The sequence below is a fragment of the Melampsora larici-populina genome (genome assembly GCF_000204055.1).
Source record: "Melampsora larici-populina 98AG31 unplaced genomic scaffold MELLAscaffold_42, whole genome shotgun sequence".
Taxonomy (NCBI): domain Eukaryota; kingdom Fungi; phylum Basidiomycota; class Pucciniomycetes; order Pucciniales; family Melampsoraceae; genus Melampsora; species Melampsora laricis-populina.
The window spans coordinates 812,138-832,790 of NW_006768806.1; the positions used below are offsets into that span (position 1 = coordinate 812,138).

Genomic DNA, 20,653 nt, shown 5'->3' on the forward strand with positions numbered 1-20,653 from the left:
TTCTGGACTTCAAACGTTTCATCTCATCAACCTCATTCCATCAGAAGATTCAGGTGTGTTTGCCTATGACACGTTCCCCCAAGGTTGAGGCTTGAGGGCAGGTTTGAGCTAAGTTTAGAGGTTTTGAGTCAAGGAGCGATAAAGGATAGGCAAACCCTTTTGAAGCTGACATCAAAGTTCACACTTAATTGAGAGTCATCATGCTTTCCAGACGAGAGACATTCAGTCTCCATGTGTTGAGTATCATGTGAGTTTGGGCTAGAATAATTAGGGTCTTATTACACTTGGTATTTAGGTACGGGTACACATTTTGTTAAGGAAGAACATTTGATTCTGCAAAACAGAGAGAACAGAGGAATATATAGAAACTAGGTTTTATACGCACGATGACAAACAAGATAGCGGTTCACAAACATAGAATTATAACATCTCTTGTCACACATGTTAGTCTCTTTTTTATGCGTGGTTTAGTCATGTACCGTTACGCTTGATCCTATTCGAAGGAGGCTCCTGGAAATCCGTGGGACCGGGTTGGTTCAATTCCCGATGAACTGATTTAATATGTCTAGAAAGATCTGACTTTTGTCGAAAGGATTTAGAACAGCCTACCACTGGGCATGAGCAAGCGGGTGGTACTTTTGCATGTTTGGCATCAAAATGATCTAGAATGAACATTTTATAAGGAGAACTTCAGCGGAACAAATACAAAAAGCCAAGAGCCTGATAGACGTCAAAAAAGTCTTTCTGACTTACATTTCAATCTATCGTTTCTTGTGAAGGTGGCACTACACTCTGGACATTTGCGTGTAGCAGGCGCAGTCCTCCTGATCCGACCGCCGATATTCCCCAAAGCATGGTCGTAAGGATGTTGAGAAGCTGTCGCCGTAGATCCATTGTGTATATTGGGGCTTCTCACGAGACCAGAGCTCAAACCTTCATCTTTAAAGTCATCCATGACACCTGGGCTCGAAGAGTGAATGGGTTGAGCAGGATGTTGATCAGGACCAAAATCGAAAGTCGGAGGCGGACTGCTCGGCCACCCTGTTGACGTCCTAGCCTGATGAGACTGTTGGCTTTTCTCGTTCATCGCCTGGGGATCAAGTACGGAACGAAATTTCAGGTAGGGGTCTGACATTCTATGCGATGTTGATTCGAGTGACCCAGGCCTAGAGTTGAACGGAAGAAATATTTCATTCGCTCCTTCGCTTTCAGGAGCTGAAAATCGATGGAGGTCAGGCGGAGGAAAGTTATTGTTGTTCGAAGAGCTGATACCCAAGCCGATTGTCGCTCGAGTACAAACCTGACGAGGAATCTGTGGATCCCCTTGTAAAAGTCGAAAGGACGCGGCCGGAGATTCGAAAGGGAGAAACTGAGATTCCAAAGTTGCAGAGCCTGGTGGACCAAAGCTTGTAACTGACATGCTGTTATCGGTTGGTTCATCTATGTCCATACTGTTGTTCATCGTAGGTGACATGAACTGAGGAGTTAAATTGGGAACGCTTGCCGTGGATTGAATTCCATTATGTCCAGCTGCAAAACTCGAAGACCGAGATTCGCTGGACAACAGAATCTGGGGAGGCCTATTCGAGAACGAAATTGAACTGGATAATGGGAAATGTTGCGCTTGTAACGGGTGTTGAAAGGGCAGCGCTTGATTGTATATCAGTCCTTGGGGAGTGAGATCACCTTCAGTGAGATTGAAGAATCCTTCAGGCGGTAAACGAGCAGCGGAGACAGCTCTTCGACGGCCAATCGGAGGAGGGCCCGATGAACCAGATGGGCTAAGAGTACCTCGTGGATCGTCATTTTCAACAATGCTGGTTGGACTTCGGAACAAATTCGATGGATTACAGTCTACGTCTTGATCATTGAGCGGGTTTGTAGGTGGAAATTGAAAGTGATGTTCCGCATGAAATTCTATCGGAGTTTTGGGACTCAAGGCAATTGCAGCCATATGCTGAACGCCCGCGTCATCCTGAAGCATCTGCCTTAGAGAGAATGGACCAGATTGGGCGTGAGACAGAAGCTTGCTTAACAGGTCACCTTCAGAGCGACTTCTTTGGCGTTTGGGCGTTGCCCGATGAGGAGCATGCCTGAGGGCGTCGTTTGGATGAAGATACGTGGAGTGAGTAGCTACATTGGTGGAGATATTGAGGGGTTGTCCCTTGGCTGCAAGGGTATTGGGAATAGTCGAATTGGTTTGTCCGTGTATCGATATTGCACTCAGAGTAGGCCTAACATTTTCCAATTCATTGGTGATTTGATTTGATTCGACTTTGCGTTGGTCAAATTGAGGACGTGTACTGAGTTCAGGGCGGCCAAAGTTACCAGGTTGGATACCACCAAGCCCACCAGCACAGAGTCCTTCGAAGGCTTGATTTGGTGCATGAAATGCATCGGGCATTGTCTGGTTTGGGTACAGATCTGCTAGCGAAAAAGGTAGTGGCTCTGGGTGGATGGATGAGGATAGAGAAGACTGTCGGCTGTGACCTGTGGAAAACGCCTCGGGAGAAGAGTGCGCGGGTTGTTCCGAGCCCTCGTATTGATAGCTCAAATTCGATAGACTAGATGAGCTTCCGATGCTTCCGATGCTCGCAGCGTCGCTGGTATGCCCAAGGCTATGATAGTCCAGACTCAGACCTTCGAAGTCAGGAGATACCATGGGTTGACCCGAGAGGGCACTGAGATCAGAATGGACTGATCCACCTGAAGATGGTCTGCGCCCGTTCTGCAAATTGATGAATTGAGAAGCTGGACTCGATGCAAAAAATCTGGCCAGAGATTCAGAGCTGTTGTTGGCAAATGCCATCGCCGGTCGGCACGAAAGGCATCAAAAATATTTCGATTGACGTATATATCATGGAAGGGAACCCCCACATCGTAAGAGAAAGTAGTCAGTGGATTTTGACATGGTGAAAGGTTTGATTTGCGGTGATTGGGCCGCAAGGCGACTCAGGATGCTAGAGAGGGTCCTGAAAGGCAACGTACGAATGATTCAAATCTGGTTGATGGCCTATTGGAGGACTTTGAGAAATGTCTGGATTTGAAGATGGCGAGCGATGCAAAGCCTCCATACGTTGTGGGGAGGGGTCGGGGACATATTCGGGTGGGCTGCAGTTGATAGGAAACGATGTTGGTCTGGAGATAAGAGAGTAAATCGATCAGAACCAATCAATACCCGACTCAAGACGCTATGTAGTGTTTATGCTAAAGATTTCATGTCAAATGCTGTGAATCTGAATAGAGCCAAATAGGCTAAAGTGGTTTGCGACATTAAGATGGTTAAAATGTATGTGATCGACTTTTATGCGCATTGATATCTCGGGTATCTCCTCGTCGAGAGGACAAAAGAAAGGTAACAAAGAACGGAAGAAAGACATGTATAGCCCAGTTTCATGACATTCATAGAAGCCAAAAGAGAAATTTTAAGAGGAAGAATAATGGCAAAGAGCAAAACAAGGGTTGAACGATAGCTTACCGAGTATAAAACGCATGTTGAGCCAATTGTTGTTGTTGTTGAATGTGTTGGTGATTATGAAGTAATGGAGGAGAGGTAGGATGAGATGAAGTAGTACTATTGATAGGATAAAGAGAATTATTTAGATTGGATGACGATGAAGATGTCATATTGGAAGTAGCAGCGCTAGTAGTGATAATATTCTTTATCAATGAAGAATGAGAAGATACTGGAATATTACAATTTAGATTAAGATCATTTGATGAATCCAAAAGTTGATGACAAGATTGAGAAGGCGAGTTAAGATAATCTGATGGTAAACCAAAGTTAGAGTGAGGATTGATTAGATTATGACGATGAGACTCATTTCGATTTTGGTTGAGGTTTTGATGACCCCACAATGAGGACGATGAAGTTGCTGTGTTAAGAGTGGGATAATGGAAAGAAGTGAGACTCGGTGGAGGATCGCTAGTAGTCATACAGCTGAAAAAGTTGCTGTGAATTGAACGCGTGAATTTATATCAGCACCAACAAAGAAGTCAAACACAATGATCATTCAATTTCAAGGGTTGAAATTGACTTATAACGCACTCAGTTTTAGTTTTAGGTGATGCCAGCGTGATAGTTGATGAAGGATGTGGTTGTTTTGTAAGCTTTTGAGCCGGGTATAGGGCTGTTGACCAATCCCAGTCCATCATGTTGCTTAGCTTGATCGATTCGAAGGTAAGTATAATCTGATCAACGAGTCTTGAGGGCGGTTGATCAGGCTTATGGATGTGATGTAGATTATTATGGCCAGTGATGATAGATATAGAGGAATAATTTCAACTCAATCCTTCACTTTACCAGGTAAAAACAATTATCAGGATGACCTTCCGCCTTGTAGACGCTCAGAGCTCTTCTAAAACTAAAAATTAGTCGAGCGAGCGAGTGGGAGATTTGTAAATAAAGACCTGAGTTAAAATGGGAAGCACCTATTCGAATGAAGAACTACGATCAAGGGGTGAGTGAAGTGTATTTGTGTCCACACTTTCAACTCTCTTTTGAGGACTTCCTATCAATAATCAATCAATATAAAGTAAACAGTCTGCACCCAAGCGGAAAACCGAAGACGCGAGCTCACAACCCCAACACTTATGATCAAATGAAAATCAGGAAAGTATAAGCCAATAAGCGAGAAGAATGATAAGGTCTGGAAAGTAACCGGTTCAACGAATAATTTTGAAGAGTTTTTCAATGTTGATGGTGATCACACTTGGATTGAGTGAAGAAAGAAGCTGAGGGTGAGGTGACAGTGAAGATTGAGGCCGGTATGTTTATATAGGAAAAGTTCAACTGGAGCTTCAGATCACCGCTTTGTTGTCGATCACAAAATAACAAGGAGCACGGTCACACACAAAATCGGGAAACGCGAAGACGAATCGAATTGAGAGAAGGACTTTTTTATGTACAAGGTTACTATTTGATGGTCACAATCGTAATCAGATTAGAATTGTCAGTACGAGTGAATCCAGGCTGAAATCGGATGAATGAAGTAGGTTGACAAGCTTCAGTTGATGATATTTCCTTTTGAATAATTATCTTCTTTTATGATCTGCTTCAAACTCTGTTCGCTCGTTTGTCTATCCACCAAAGCCGCGGACGAAGTCTGCACACTCACAAGTGAAGCCATACCGCAGGCGAGACTAAAGGTGCATATGGACAGAGGCAGAGGCATACCAGAGAGAGACAGCGAAACCCGGAGTGGAATTCCGGAAAGCGATTACAAAGTTTCGAGGTTTATCGCCAGAACCAAATCCTCGGCGGACCATCTGTTGATCGGAACCCCACAACCCAACCCCACCCATGGTGCCCAGTCCCACCCAACGGGACAGCCGGTCAATCTGACCCTGATGAAGACTGAATGCTTGATGATGAGAAAGTTTACCAGAGTTTACCACCAAGCCTGTCTAAGCCTGCAGATATTATGGCTTGAATTTTGAAACATCTTCTCTAATTCCCTCAAACTGGATTTGAGTTTCCATAACACTTCTCAAGACAAGTACGAATGAATGTGTTTTGAATAGTTGTGTCAATTAGAAACTCAAGCAAACATGATTGACAGAGTCCACACAGGGAAACCCGTATGTTCTTTAAATGTGGATTGCTCTAGTCGACTCCCAGGATCTTTATGATCACACTGCGGTAAACTTAAGCTACAGCTAATTTGGGTTCACATGGCCCCAGCTTCGGCATCCTTCCGCGTTTTTGATACGCTACTCAGCTATGAGCAGTGATACAACATAGAGGCTAAAAGAGATATCCAAGCATTCCTTGAAATTGATCTCTATTGTTTCATTGCTGAAGTTTCTCGTACCTGAATTGTTTTGTCCTCCAAACTCTCTCAACTGAATATGAATATACCTTGGTTTACGATCCCGAATAATACCATATCATATACAGATACAGATCACATGCCCAACTTGTATCCTCATTTCGATGGGCTTTTCTTCTGAGACTGCCACTCCCCCGTACGCACAAGTTTTGCTCTTTCCTTGGATGGTTGAATCCCATCAATTATACATCTTCACATGGCCTGGTCATCTTACAAGTTTCTGATAAAGCACTCATAATCCACCAGGTTTGTTGCAATTCAATCATAAGTGGTTTGATGTTATAAGCTTCTTGGCTCAGCGATCAGTCAAGTTTGATTCGAGCTCCTATACAGTCTGGCATCCCAAATGCAACACGTGGTAAGAAAGCCTATATAACACTTTAAACATATAATTGGTCTTAGTGGAGAGACCGGTAGAGCTCCGGCACGGTAGAGAAGGAGAGAGCATTTGACTTTGGGTGGACAGATTGAATATATGCATATCATGGGCACTTTCCTTGGACAACGTGTTGATGCTATACCTCCACTTTCGAGCAGCTTGTCGCACAAGGTATTACATGTGGGAGTTAGGATGGACAAGGCATTGGAATTCCGAGAGTACGCCGCGCACCACCCGGCCTATGAAAGTAAAGCGCAGATCCTTAGTAATGTGCTGATATTGGAATTCCTTTCGGCGGATGTATTTAGGGTTGGATGGAACATTCAGAGCCTGGTCCATGCAAGCAAGCTTGTGTAGAAAGATGAAATGCCAAGGCCGTGTCATGTGAGTCAATTGGATCTTTTGTTTTGACTCGGTAGGCCTTTCAAGCTCTCTGTGAGTCGATCTTGGAATTTTCTGGTGTGGGGATGGGGATAAGATCAAAGTGAGTCTCTGTAAAATTCTATCAAGATCACAGGACACGTTTTTGAAAAGGGGTAAATTGCTTTAAACAATCACTTCTTTCGTTCTTGTCCTTGAATTTCTACTACATATGCCAAAGTCAAGAATCAAATTATAGTATCTTACCGCGCCACATCCAACTCACTTCTATGCCGATGACCACCTTGCTGACCAGATAGAATCAAACTGAAGGCTCCAGGTGTTGACAATGAGCAACGAGCTTTCTCACCTTTTGTTTGATCTTGGTGGATTCAATCAGATTCATGCGAGATCACTTTCTTTTAAACAAAATGCTTTTTTAGAAAGTTACGAGTAGGCAGCTACTATTGATATACTGGAATTTGGAGGCCAGAGGGAAGATGTTGAGTGAACGAGTTGAGTGCAGAGCTGGATGGCTGTTGACCGATTTGATGCGCCAAAAGTCCATGATAAATCAAGTTTTAGGCTTTTGTGGATTTGACCAAGCGCAATGCAAAATTTGAGGCATTCGGAAGCGTAGGGAGCGCAAGTGTAAAACAGGCCCATAGTGGACCGATCTTTCTCAATGGTGCTCTAAGATACAAAGAGAAGGGTTGTGTGGTCTTCATTGTTCTATATAAGCCAAGCTCACCTGTTAGTCCTGTTCTGTCTTTTCTTCTTCCTCGAAGAATCTTGTCTTTGTCTATACGCATCGGTTTCATAGTCAACCTTACAAACTCATCTATCATATTCGACTCACTATATCAAGATCATTCCTTCTTCTATTATTTGTGTGTGTATCAACAAAGACGAGATGACATCATTGATTTGAAGCCAATTGAGCATATGACAACATTTATTTCTCAAGAGCAATAAAACTAGAAAAAAATTGTGTAAAATAATTGTTCAAGATGAAATTGTTTTCAAAAATTTAGTGATGAAACATGAAGACTGAAGCGAATATCAAAGAGATAAACTAGATATGGAATTAGTTATTACACTCACTGTACCTTGTAGCCTTTGTGTTGCTAAGACTATATGAGGCAGTGTGCCACTGATATCAACTTTGATTTCTCAATGTCAAAAGTGGTGTGTCAACTTTGGGTGACTTCAAGTTTCCTTTATTAGATTCATAATTGTCCAAAAGATATAAATGGATCCATTCATCTGATATGATATCAAACCTGGTACAAGTGAACTAACAAAATGCATCATTAACTTGAAGATGTATGGTTTGTTTGGGTATACTTTGAAGTATCACAATAGTAGAAACTTTCCAGGATGTGAATACATCACGTACTATATACTCAGTCTAGAGACACTGCAACAGGTGAAAAGCTTTTGGGTGACACCTAAGGCTATGCGCCCTAGGGTTATGAATTGCTTAAATGAACAAAAATCACCCTACATGGTGGCGTGCCAGTGGACACAGAAAAAAAAACAATACAGATAAAAGAGACTTTTTCAACACAAAGGATAAAATATAACCAACCAAAAAATAATCATCAAGGAAATAACCTTTTAAAAAAAATAAAAAATAAAAAACAAATTGAACCTTCAACATAATAATTAATATTGAGACAAATCAAATAACTCAAAACTTGAAGAATACTAATCGTGTTGATCTTGCTTTGATATTTTCCTTAATTCAACTAAACTGATATCTAACATTGGTTTTCTGGTTCTTGCTTTCATTGATTCCTCAGATCAAACCTAACAACTCAGCCCAAAAAATGTTACAAATTGAGGGGGAAGAACAAGATTTTTCCCAATCAAACAACCAGGCTCCCAGCCACCAATTCCTGTCATGTAGGCATGTTTACAAAATACCAAGTCTGCCTCTGATCTACCCCAATGCGACATTTTAAACATTTGAATACCACTCCTTTCACCAAACTTTTTTTATCAACCAGCATAAGTCACATTGATTTTTTATACTTGAAGGAATCAAGAGATATCTATGTGATTTATTTCCTGATTGTTTTGAACAAACTTTGCAAAGCAAACCTACCCCAAGGCATTGAAGTACATACCCTGGAAGCATGGCCTAAAGGTTTCTACCAATGATTTAAATTATGACATGGTTGTTTCAAGCATTTCTACCAAAGATTTCTTCTTATCTGGATGTAAGCATATGATAATCTCCTCTGAGTTGACAATATGACCAATGAACTCAATTGCTGTACCATGAAGTTGTCTCTTCTCAATCTAAGGGCTTGCAAGAATGTCAAAAAGCTTTTCAAGATTTGCTTGAGGTAACATAATTTGATGATCTTTTCAATTTCACAAAGTCTTTTCTTGAACATACCTCTTGGACAGCATCAACTACTAAAAGAGCTCATGTCACACAAAGAAGAGCATCAACTATTTTTATCAACACCCCTTTGAATGAAGCCTGGCATTAGGAATAAGCGTAATACCAAATCTTTACCACAGAGATCATCAAGGATTTACTAGTTCAACAGCAAACCCAAGGCATCATGTGCGCGCAGGAGTATTGGTTACAGTGCTTTTGACCTTCCAGTAATTATCTTCAACCCTATGGAGGCTAATTGATTTATTTTCTTTCCTTATTGTGCACCCACCCAACAAGAAGGATCCAATTGTCCTGGCATTTGTTCATGGCAATCATTCTGTCAGTCTTGAGTTTGACAGTCAATTAGTATCCCTTTCCTGGTAATTACAGCAATACTCTCTCAGTCTCAATTGGGACCGTCCATATACGGACTTGTATGTGTCTGCTTGTACAAGAGAGAGTAAGGTTGGAAAGAGTAAAAGACTCATGTTCATGTTGCCCACTTTCCTTTCCAAAAGGGATGTATGATTGGTGGTTCCTGGTGTCTAACCCAGTTTGAGGCGTCAGATACCAAACACTGGGCACATATAAATATTGAAATCCTTAATAAATATAAAGTATTGAAGAAAATATTGATAAAAACCTGGAGTTTCAAAAAAGTATCAAAACCAATCTTGAGACTCAACAAGATCAACAATAAGTCTTTTTTTTTCCATTGTAAAACTTCAAATCTTGGGTTTTACTAAAACGTCTCTATATGTAAGAGACAGCCACTTGCTTATGATTACTTTTTAACCATGAATTCTTCTTTGACTTATAAGTTTTGGTGAAGTGATAAATATCAATAAAGAACAACATCATAGAAATAAACTTTATAAAAATCCAAAACAACCAAACCCCCTAACCTATCACTATAAATAAATTCACAGTTAGGTACCTTGAAATCCCAAATTCATTTCACCATCCTCTTTATGATTGATCAAGAAAGAGTAAACAATCAAACAAACCAAAGTTCTTTGAAATTTCATCCATTTTCTTCCTCTTGAAATATAACTTAATTAAAATATAGATGTAGATGTAGTACATACATACACACACACACATTCAACTTTCATAAACTATAAAATAAATAAAACCCTTCTCTTTTATTTGTTGTGTTCTTTGTTTTTGTTAAACACACACACACACACACACATTTTCTTCTTCTCTAAATACACATTATAGATAATATAACCAGACTGTTTTTTTTTCTTGAATCCCTGACCCCACACTTTCAAAACCCATTTAAAAAAAAACGCTACAAGAAAAAAAAACTCACAAAAACAAAATATAAAAAAAAATCAAAATGAAAAACAATTCGAACAAGTTTTGAAAAAAAAAATCTCGAAAAAACACAAGAAATAAAAATAAACCCATCAAATAATAATAAAAAAAGAATAGACATATACATATATATATATATGTATGTATGTATGTAATTTATGTAATGTATGTGTATGAGTATATCTATTTAATTCAATAACTTATTATAAATCAATATTGACCACCCACTTCTACAAACCCTCCATCTGTATCTCTCATCCAAAGACCTTGACTATTACTATTATTACTACTCCCATTACTACCACTATTATTCTGACGATTTCCAACAACCGATGTAGATGTAACATTAGTGGTAGTAGGATTATGATTATGATGATGATTACCACTACTAGAGCTTTGAAGATGATTTCTAAAGACCCAATTGGTTTGACGTTCACCTTCATCACTAAACCCATTAGGTTCAGGAGGCGTGAAGCCATTCAAGACCAATGATTCTTCTACTTCATGAATCCCTTCAGTTCCCATTGACAAATCTTCATCTTCATCCGAACTTAATCGACTTCCAAACACTTCGACTCCTGATCCTTCTAAATCTTCTTCTACTTCTCCTGTTGTACTACTCTGATGGATTCTAGGTATCATCACTTCTTCTAAGATGTTTCGAACTACAATCTCTTGATCTGATTTTAACCTTTCAATGACTCTTCTAACTTCATGTGGCCAATTCGTTTCATTCGATAACCAAGTTTTGTATAACTCTTGAACCAATCTAGCAAGACAAATTCGAACTCCTCCTACTTTATCTTCACTGATTCTTTCTAATGATTCAAAAATCAAAGATTTATCAAGTGGCGGGGTGTTGATCTTTAAAAGTGAAATCATCGCGGTTGGATACGTCATTCGGATTCGATAATTAGAGTCTTGGGATAAGTTTGATAGACTAGCTAAAAGACGTGAACGGATTTCATGACCGTCATGTCTTGTAGTGCGATACAAAGTTGGAACCTATAGTTTGCGATAGAAAAAGATAGAAACAGGGTATCAATTAGTCAGCTAGGTCATAACAGATACCAAAAATCATGATGGTTGAGAAACGTACAAATTCCAAACATGCCTCTCTCACAGCTGCTGCTCCATCACATAAGCCGTTTAACAACAACTCTTCAAAGGTGGTGACCAATTCCTGTTGATGTTGATCATCATCATGATTTAAACCTTCATACTTTTCCCATAGCTTAGGTAACAGTCTACCAAGTCGTTCTCTAATCCTCCAATTGTTAGCCATGGTAATTCTTTGAAGATCAGGTGACAAGATCTCTTTCAGACGTTGTAAGATCTTCATCAGATTTTGTTGTGATAGATACCCTAAGCTGATTTCGAGATGTTCTAAGACTGCTTCTAAGATGGTCAGATCACGACCTTCAAACAAAAAGTTTTGTAGTACTTCCACACAATCCTCTTCTACACTACTATCACCTGAGTCCGTTTCACTCATCACAATCTTAATCACCTCGTGAATTGAACAAGCCAATGACCTTCGAACTTGGATCGGAAATCTAGTATCAGTGCTAAGCTTGAGATAAAGTGGTCTTAATGATCTCCATCTGGTCCTTCCTAAGGTCAGAATAACTGCAGGAAAACTGAAAGCTCGTGACATTGCTCGTTCAGCTTCTCCAATGGATGTGGCCATGGTAGGAGAATTGAATAAACTTGAGAATGTAACACTGCTACTGATACTACTACTAGTAGTAGGACCATTAGCAAGGCCGGCCAGATTACTACAACTTCCAAAACCAGGTCGCATCACCGATCCAAACCCATTCCATTGTTGTTGTTGTCGTAGAGATTGTAATTCTTCTTCTTCTAGATCCTTTGGAAACCCATCAGCGTACCACTCCACCAATCGATCTGGTACCGTAGTAGCTACTTTTCCGAATCCAAAACCATAAATCACTTCTCCCAAGACTTGAGAGGCCACCAATCTAACTTCCCTGGAGTCATCAGACCCAAATCTTTCCACTAGACTTTCAATCACTTTTCGACCGTTTCGCAGTCTCGCCAATCCCGGAAGTCCTAAACAGGCTTGTTTACGAACCGCTACTTCTGGATCGGAAGAGAGGCACACGAAACTTTCAACCAGATCAGTTGTGTTGGATTCCAAGTCTTTTTCTCGGTCTGTATGAGTAGCTGTAGGGATCGTATGGAAGATCGTTGTCAACGTTACAGCAGCTTGTTGTCGAACCAATAGTGATCGTTCATACGGATGTTTGGCTGCTCTCGAGACTTGGGGTACGAGTCTAGTCCACATCAGTTTCGCGGGAATACAGCCTGTTTCAATCATGGATCCAATCAAGCCCAATCCAATTTGACGTCTGATAGCTTGCTGTGATGAGTCTATCGGAGTGAGATCCTCTGAGGATGTAAAGTAGTCTTGTTGGGTAGGAAGACCGTTAGGCGTAGTAGGAGAATGATAATCATTCATGGAGCACCTATTCAGCTCGGGCGAAAAAGGATTGGCAAGATGACTTGAAGAGTCAGAGGATTGATCTTCATCATCATTCAAATTGGCCACGCGGAGATTCTGTGTATTGTCGCTGAGTGAAAGGTTGTCCCAATTCTTTGCATCATCAAGATTCGTAACCGGGAGTGAGGGATTGTGACTGTTGGTAAGATGATCTGAACCTGTTCGACAAAGGCCTAGAGTGACACCATTGATGATTTCTTGAAGGATCGCAAGTCGTTCAGCCGGTCCAAATTCATAATGCTCATATCCGACATCTTCCGTAGTATTCACTGGCAAGAATGCATCGCTCGATCCAACTCCGACATCTACCCACGCCGGAAGATCGGCTTGATTATTGTGATTGCCTTGAAGCCTAGTAAGAAACGTGAGGAGACCATATCGAGCTAGAACGCCGATCGCTTCATTAGGATCAGTGAGAAGAGTGATGAGTAGAGAGGTAAATGTGTTGAGATAGAGAGTAGGACGCTTTTGAGGCGGGGGCGATAGAGAGGTGGAAGGGACCGGTGTAGCATGATTCACAGTTCCAGCTTGAGCTTCGAATTCAAAAAGAGGGCATTTGCTGAAGAAATACCACATGATGTTACAGAGGGAAGGACCAAAGGCTTCTCGAATTGGTTCATCTGAGTTTCAAAGAGAAAAGTCTTGATTAACTGGTGCACGGTTGAAGATCATATGGGAAGAAGTCAAGGAATGATAGATTAGAAAATCACCATCATGGGCAAGGCCCGTAAGGAGAGGTAAGACATATTCTACAGCTTCGGAGATGTCAACGTCTTCTAAAAGTTCCGGTAATCGCTGTGAGACAATCACACTTTCAGATTAGAGAAAGCGGCAAAAATGGGGTCAGGATGAATTATGATGATGGATCGAATGCCATCAAGTTTCCAAGATTGATGAGGTGATGGTTTGAATGACGAAAAAAGGACAAACCGATGATAAGCATTTTCACTCTTGGCAAATAAGAAAATCTTTTCCATGGTGGTCAGACCATTTTCATCTTGACCGGTCATGATGAGCATCGGATCGTAGACGTCATCAAGTGTGGAACTGACGAAAGCAGTTTCTGGCCAAGCAGGAGAACTGCTGCCATACCATTCCGCCGCTTTACGTTCTTCTTCTTCGATTGTTGAATCAGGGTGAGGTGGCTGAGCAGTTGAGCTAGTGATGAGATAAGGCCATGGAGCAGATTGAGGGGGTGGTTGAGATGAAGAATCAACTGTGACTGATGAGAGTGCAGGACTGGTAAGAGGATTGTTATGGGAGCGCGAAGAATGGGTAGTGGTGAGATCGAGTGGAGGTGGTGCTGATTTTTTGGTTGAAGGTGAAAGCGGTGGATTTGGATCGGGAGCAGAAGTAAGGATAGGTTTAGATCGAATTGAGGGTTGATCGAGAAGTGATAGAAGAGGTCGAGGAGTACTAGAGGCTGAAGATGAACGGGCTCTTCGATTTGATTGAGGATTGGATGATGATAGTTTTTGATTTTGATTTTGATTTGAATTTTGATTTTGATTCGAGTTTTGATGAGTAGACGAATTAAGTTTGAGTGAACGAAGATGAGATGGTATTGAATCAAGTGAAGATTTTCTTCTTAGAGAATTCAAAGGTCGGGTTGGTAAAGGAGTGATTGAAGATGAGTTTGAGTGTGAAGAAGAATGATGAGAAGTGGTAGTTGATGAAGAAGAAGAAGTTGAAGGAGTTGAAGAAGCGACTGATGAGGATGAAGAAGAGGTTAATTGATGATTAGATGATGGATTGATTGATTTGTTTGGTACGATTAAATTTGAATTGGATGGTGATCGATTGTTATTATGATGATGTTGGAGTTGATGGTGATGTTGATTTTGATTTTGATGATGATGAGATGATGAAGTATGAATGATAGGAGTGAATGGAGGACTGATCGATACACTTGATTTTCTCGAATGTCTTTGATTGTTTTGATGATAATTTGAAGTGGTTGAAGTTGAAGTAGTAGTAGTTGTTGTTGTTGTTGTTGAAGTTGTTGACTGTGGTGGAGTGATGGATGAAGGTGAAGTTGAGAAGATGAATTGATTCATGATACTTGATGGTTTTTAAGAATGAGAATGATTAGATTATGATTTGATTGGTTGATCGATCTGATTTTCTGATCAAGTCATGTTTCTTTTCTGATTTCTGGTTTCTGTTTCTGTTTCTGATTTCTGTTTCTGTTTCGATTTGAAGTGTCGAGTGAGAATGAGAATGAGAATGAGAATGAGAATGAGAGTGAGAGTGATTCTTGAACTTCTACTGAATCAGATTCAATTCATCTCATTCTGTGAAACCTAACCTGATAAATACCATAACATATCCTACATACTCATCAACCAATCTTCACTCTACAAGACCTTCACTAAAATCACTTCCCTTATTCTGACTCTTCCCATACTTCTTTCTGAGTGAAAATTATCAGGTTGATTTCCATATACAATCCTAACTATTAGCATACAACCAGACACATTCTACTTAGAAAATCAGTAAATCTCAGTAAAAATACAAAATGGTTCAAAAGAGAAGATATCTGAAAGATTCCTAAAATTTGGAAAAAAAAATGTGAAATCCCAAAGACACATGCTCAGTTGAACTTATGAGTTTATGGTTTGAAAATAAACTGATCTTTACTATCATCAGTGAAATTCATGTTGAGAGACAGCGATGAAAACAAAAAACAAAAAAACAAAAAACCTATGCTAAAACTGGATGATAAACTGGAACAGATTATGGGGCTAAAGATGAGATTTACTCAACCTTGACTCTAAGATTTGGTGGTGACAGTGTTGGTTTTTGGATCAGATGATGCACAGATTCAGTTTCTGATGATCACATGTCACAGCTTGATCCGGGCTGAGTCAGACACCACGGGCCGTGCTGAACGGGTAATATCAAGACCGGCTATGGTGACTCGGCCAAATTTTTAGATGTGAGTCGGACCAGTGGGTCGTGACTCGTCATTCAAGAAGCCAATGATTTCATTGTTTGCACCTGAAGGCTGAAGCACGCTTCATAATCGTCCTATTCGAAAAAAAAACTCATCATGAATTTGTCACAGATTTGCCATGTTAGAAGCGTACCCCAAAGGGGTACTCCGAACTGGCTTTTGGACATCTTCTTCAGCTTCCTCGTTTTAGCATCACATGTTTCGAGATTTGAAACCAACTTCTCCAGAAAGGAATTTTCCCTGTGACTGATTTCCTTATTGTGTTTAGACCATAAGATTTTCTATATAGACCAACTATCATCACTTGAGTTTCAAGTGTAAGATGAACTAGGATTTCAGGACGGATCAGTCCTATGAGACCTACGAGAAGTTTCGTCATGATATTCGGAAACGAAACAAACAAACTGATGAGGGGAAAGTCTTTTGGAAAGCGTTCGCGTTCGGCGCGTCTAGTTGAGGTTGACCCATTCCCTGACTGCTCAGATCAAATCAATTTCTCCGAACAAACTCTACCTCCCGGCTGCAATGGAGCGGTATCCTCACAGTCTTCGCGGTTATAGACGGCTTTCTTCAATGATTCTCGTCCATCTGCTTGCAACAATCTCATTCCAAGCCTTTGCTGCTTCTATCGTTCGTCGCTCACCAGAGGAAACCAACGTATACGATATCATTCAGGGAGTGCAAGTGATCAAGGACAAGGCTGAAGTCACAAGACCTTCTAACCTGGTTCGACTTGATCACTTTCAGCCAACCTCGCCAGTCTCAGGGCCACTCCTTCACGAACCCAAACAACTCACTCAGCATACCAACGGTCAAAGTCTCAAATATGATGACCTTCTCGAAAACGCTATGATCGAATCATGGAGTCGCTCTCTTTTCAAATCAAGTAAACAAACCATCGAAGGCCGCCTGCTCTTGGAAGCAGCTAGATTCCATGGTTTGATGGGTAAGTTTCCCTTCTGGCAATCCGATGCCGCAGAACGTCTCTCTGCATTAGAATCGGCTCTTGCAAGCATCCCATCAGGCTGGCAAAATATCCATAATGCTTTTGCAACAGTGGTGCCTGTAGATCATTTGACGGAGAGTCGAGCGTTATATGAAGCCATCAGTGAACGACTGGGCAATCATAGGTTACCACAATGGTGGAAAGATGGAAAGATTGTCACCTCATTCGATCCGGTCACTGAATGCGATTTAATTTTCTCATGGGGTGATGCACTTGCTCTTCATGATAAAGCCTTGGATCCCGCCCGAAATGGAGACGCGATCGATACGCTACTTTCGATCTCTAGACATTACTACTGGAAGCGAACACGTGATGAATCGTATATAATGTCGTTTCATGGGATTCAACCTATGAAATTCGACTTCTTTAATTCTGAGGGAGTAGAACTGTCCGAAGCTCGAGTCAATCAGCTTCTCGGGGACCCTACAACACGTACGCAGTCTATTCGCACGCCAATGAAAGAAAGTCAAGAAGGTATCAAGTGGTCAACAAATACACTCATCCTCGAATGGTACTTGCAAGGCCTGAATCCACACCTCATGGATAGCTTTGGAATCTTGATCGAGGAATCCGCGGAAACCGACCCAGAATTCTTGTCTCTCCAACAAATGGCTCGTGGCTCAGGCATTCCACTAACACCGAATCGTCGTATCAAGTTGAGACAGAGGCAACTCAATTACGCAGTTGAGCGGATCCCTGAGTCGGCGCTTGACGAATTGCCAAAAGACGAGGTGTTACGTATGAAGAATTGGTATGAAAATGCTCTTCAATTGACTGATGAAGCAGAAGAAGAGGAAGTGGTCGCTCAAACGTCAGTTGATTTCTCATTTTGATAGCACAGAAAAACGCAACTGACTCGATATATCCCTCTGATTAGGACTCGTATTTTGAAACATTACAAGGAAGTAGTACAGAACGGGCAGCTACCCAGATTAAATCCATCTACATCATCTAGAGCTCAATTGAGACTTTTATATGAGTCTTTGTTTACAAATTTGGTTGATTTTCAAAATAAACTGCATTGGTCTGACGTGAAATTAGATATGAAGTGGATCAAGACCTCGGTAGAGTTTCTCGGCTTATCTGGTCAATTCCCGCCTCTGACCATCGATACCGTACATCTTTCCAATGAGCTGGAGTCAACTTTCTCTAGAGTCAATCAAGGCTGGCCTACTTTGATTGAAGTTTTGAAGCGTTGGAAGAAGGCGGATATCTTGAACCGTGGCTACCGGCGCTATCAAAACGTCTTGGCTCGCCTTCGTGATCATCACCCAACGACATACTGGTGGCAACAGGGAACTCTCGAGACCTCTCTTGATCCACTTTTTGAGCTCGAAGAAAGACTCGCATGGGGAGATCAGCTTTCACTCTGGATCCCAGATTTCGATCTTTCGACTCTTCAAGACCGACCACAACGAATCACTAAGCTACTTTCGATCACCCGATCATATGCATCAAAGGTGACTGAAACCGGGGAGCTTGGAGAACATAGCATCTATGACATCCCTCCGATAAAATTCACTTTCACGTTGAAGTCGAGCGAGGAGATCGCCAACAAGCGACTTGAGACTTTACTCGGTAGCCGGCAAGAGCTAATGACATCTGTCAAGGTTGACTTGCAAGCGCAGAAGTTCGGAAAGGACTGGTGGTCTGATCGCCTCGCCTTAGAGTGGTTCACCATGCGCTTAAACCCGCAGATAATCGGACGTATAGGTGCTGAGTTACAGAAGATGGAGGGCTCATGGACTCTACACTTTGACGAGATTGGTAAAAGTGTGACGCTTAGTCATCTACTCTCCAGCACTTCACCCGATGAAAGATTGGCCATCAAGGCATTCTATGCTGAAGCTGAGACGGGAACAAGCATCTCCCAACAGGTAAATGTGAAAAGTTTGATTCGTTACTGGTCGGATACTATTAGCCGCCGAGTCAAACAAGGGGAAGCGATGCAAGAACCAAGATTGCGCTTTCTTGAGAATCTAGATTCTAAACAAGGTGTACTGGCCCTCACTGAGGCTGAATTGCATTCCAGTTCCATGAGTTCTCTTCCACCTGACGAACAACGTGAGATGTCGATTTTCTTCTCTGATCTGGAAATAATGCAACCCTCTGATATATATTTCCCTTTGTATTTGATCAAATTTCCTACAACAGAACTTCAGAGGAGTGTTGTATCAAGCTTCCCAGAACGAAAATCTCACTCCGATGGGATGGAGAGCAAGAGACCGCAAAGGATAGAATTTGCGCCCCTCGTTGCACAACTCGAAGCACCACCATCATCGATACATCAGGACACTCTCAAACAAGAAAAATTACGCTTGCTGAAGACTTTGGAATCTGGAGAAAATTCATTGGACCTGACTGAACCTCAAATCCATGCCGAGTCTATGAGACCTCTCCATCCTGATGAACAAAGTAAGGGTTTTATCTTGATTCTCTGACATAGCGAATGAGCCCTTTTGAATAGACTCGCCTGCGTCTTTTTTCAAAGCTCCTTCAATAGATTCTCAGGGGAGTGCCGAATCCTCAAAACATGAAGCTAAATTCGAGACAGAGCACAGGGAAAAACTTAAGCCTGTTATTGAGGAACTTGCAAGTAGATTCAGCGAAAATCACAATCCATCATCTTCATCGATGAATGATGAAATCCCGGAAACGAAAACTCCATTATCTGTCAGCAAGACAGATCAACAATCTGACAAGGCCTCAATGCATCCGGATGCCATGATCCCTCTGCGCCCTGATGAACAAGGTAAGATAGTCATTCTCCTTATGTGACCTAAAAATAAGCCTCCTTTTTAATGTCCCCCCTCCGTATTTTTAAGTTCCTTCAACAGAATCTCAGCAGAGCACTGAATCCGCAAGGCCTCAAGATACATCAGCCGAAACGGAGCACAAGATAAAATTTGACCCTGTTATCAAGGATCTAAAAAACCTATTCAATGAGAATCACAATCCGTCACCTTCTTTGGTGAATGAGAACATTCAGGAAACGCACGCTCCATCATCAGCCAGTGAGGAAGAATTCGTTCACCCATTGCCGGTTCAAACCAAGTCAGAAGACACTTTGGATTCGGAACAAAATACATTGGCTCACACTGAACCCCCAGTCCATGATGACTCCATCAGCTTTGCCCACCACGATGAACAATGTAAGTGTTTTGGTCTCATTCTCTGAACTGGATATGACACCTTTTAATTGGAATCGACTTCATATCTCTACAAAGCTCCTTCAACAGAACTTCAGAAGAAGATCGAATCCGCCAAGGATCTTGACGCACTTGATGAGGCAGAAGAAAACCCCAAGCCTGTAATTGAAGAACCCGAGAAAAAGATCAGTGAAAATCAAGAACCCTTGCCGACATCAACGATTTCAGAGCCGCATATTCCAGTATCACCCAGTCACACACACCAAGAGATGGACACGCCCTCGACGCCTGTTCAAATTCATCCAGACTCGGAGATTCCATCATCAGCTGAAGTGAACATCAAACCTCACGCGGAATTGCCACATATAGAAATGTTATACCCTGATCCGTCTGCCAATGGAAACCCTCCTACCATGTTACAACGCTTGAAGACTCTCGAATTGAAAGACTCTAGAACAGATATGAACCCCACTTCTCCGATCGATTCAAGTGCAAAGAGTAGAAGCCTATCGGATCAACAACAAGCGACGCGCGCTTGGCCAATCACGTCTGCTGTGCGAAGATGGTGGTCTAAAATCATAAACTGGTTGAAGATTACCTTTCAGAAGCCGTAAGTAAAAGAAGATCTTCATTTTCCTAACCTTGATTGGATTGTTCATTCGCGTGCTTTTTGCACAGTATTCGAGCAGGTCATTACGCTAGAAAGGGAAGAGTTGTGCCACCGTCTTGA

General features: G+C 41.5%; 4 protein-coding genes across 4 annotated transcripts; 1 reads left to right on the forward strand and 3 right to left on the reverse strand.

Annotated features, from left to right (window-relative positions):
- Window positions 1-238: 238 nt before the first annotated feature.
- MELLADRAFT_72813 (uncharacterized protein) lies at window positions 239-970 on the reverse strand (the record flags this gene model as incomplete). Its single annotated transcript, XM_007414289.1, has 2 exons — window positions 239-662; window positions 754-970. 2 exons carry the CDS (start codon window positions 953-955, stop codon window positions 472-474), a joined length of 393 nt encoding a protein of 130 aa, XP_007414351.1.
- A 2,306-nt stretch (window positions 971-3,276) lies between these two features.
- MELLADRAFT_75491 (uncharacterized protein) lies at window positions 3,277-4,722 on the reverse strand (the record flags this gene model as incomplete). Its single annotated transcript, XM_007414288.1, has 2 exons — window positions 3,277-3,952; window positions 4,049-4,722. 2 exons carry the CDS (start codon window positions 4,153-4,155, stop codon window positions 3,475-3,477), a joined length of 585 nt encoding a protein of 194 aa, XP_007414350.1.
- A 5,776-nt stretch (window positions 4,723-10,498) lies between these two features.
- Window positions 10,499-14,869, reverse strand: MELLADRAFT_91478 (uncharacterized protein; the record flags this gene model as incomplete). Its single annotated transcript, XM_007414287.1, has 4 exons — window positions 10,499-11,293; window positions 11,388-13,432; window positions 13,523-13,623; window positions 13,743-14,869. The coding sequence occupies 4 exons, from the start codon at window positions 14,867-14,869 to the stop codon at window positions 10,499-10,501; spliced, it is 4,068 nt and encodes a 1,355-aa protein (XP_007414349.1).
- Window positions 14,870-16,293: 1,424 nt separating this feature from the next.
- On the forward strand, window positions 16,294-20,653 carry MELLADRAFT_110264 (uncharacterized protein; the record flags this gene model as incomplete). Its single annotated transcript, XM_007414281.1, has 6 exons — window positions 16,294-17,585; window positions 17,652-19,189; window positions 19,266-19,526; window positions 19,612-19,926; window positions 20,002-20,533; window positions 20,602-20,653. 6 exons carry the CDS (start codon window positions 16,294-16,296, stop codon window positions 20,651-20,653), a joined length of 3,990 nt encoding a protein of 1,329 aa, XP_007414343.1.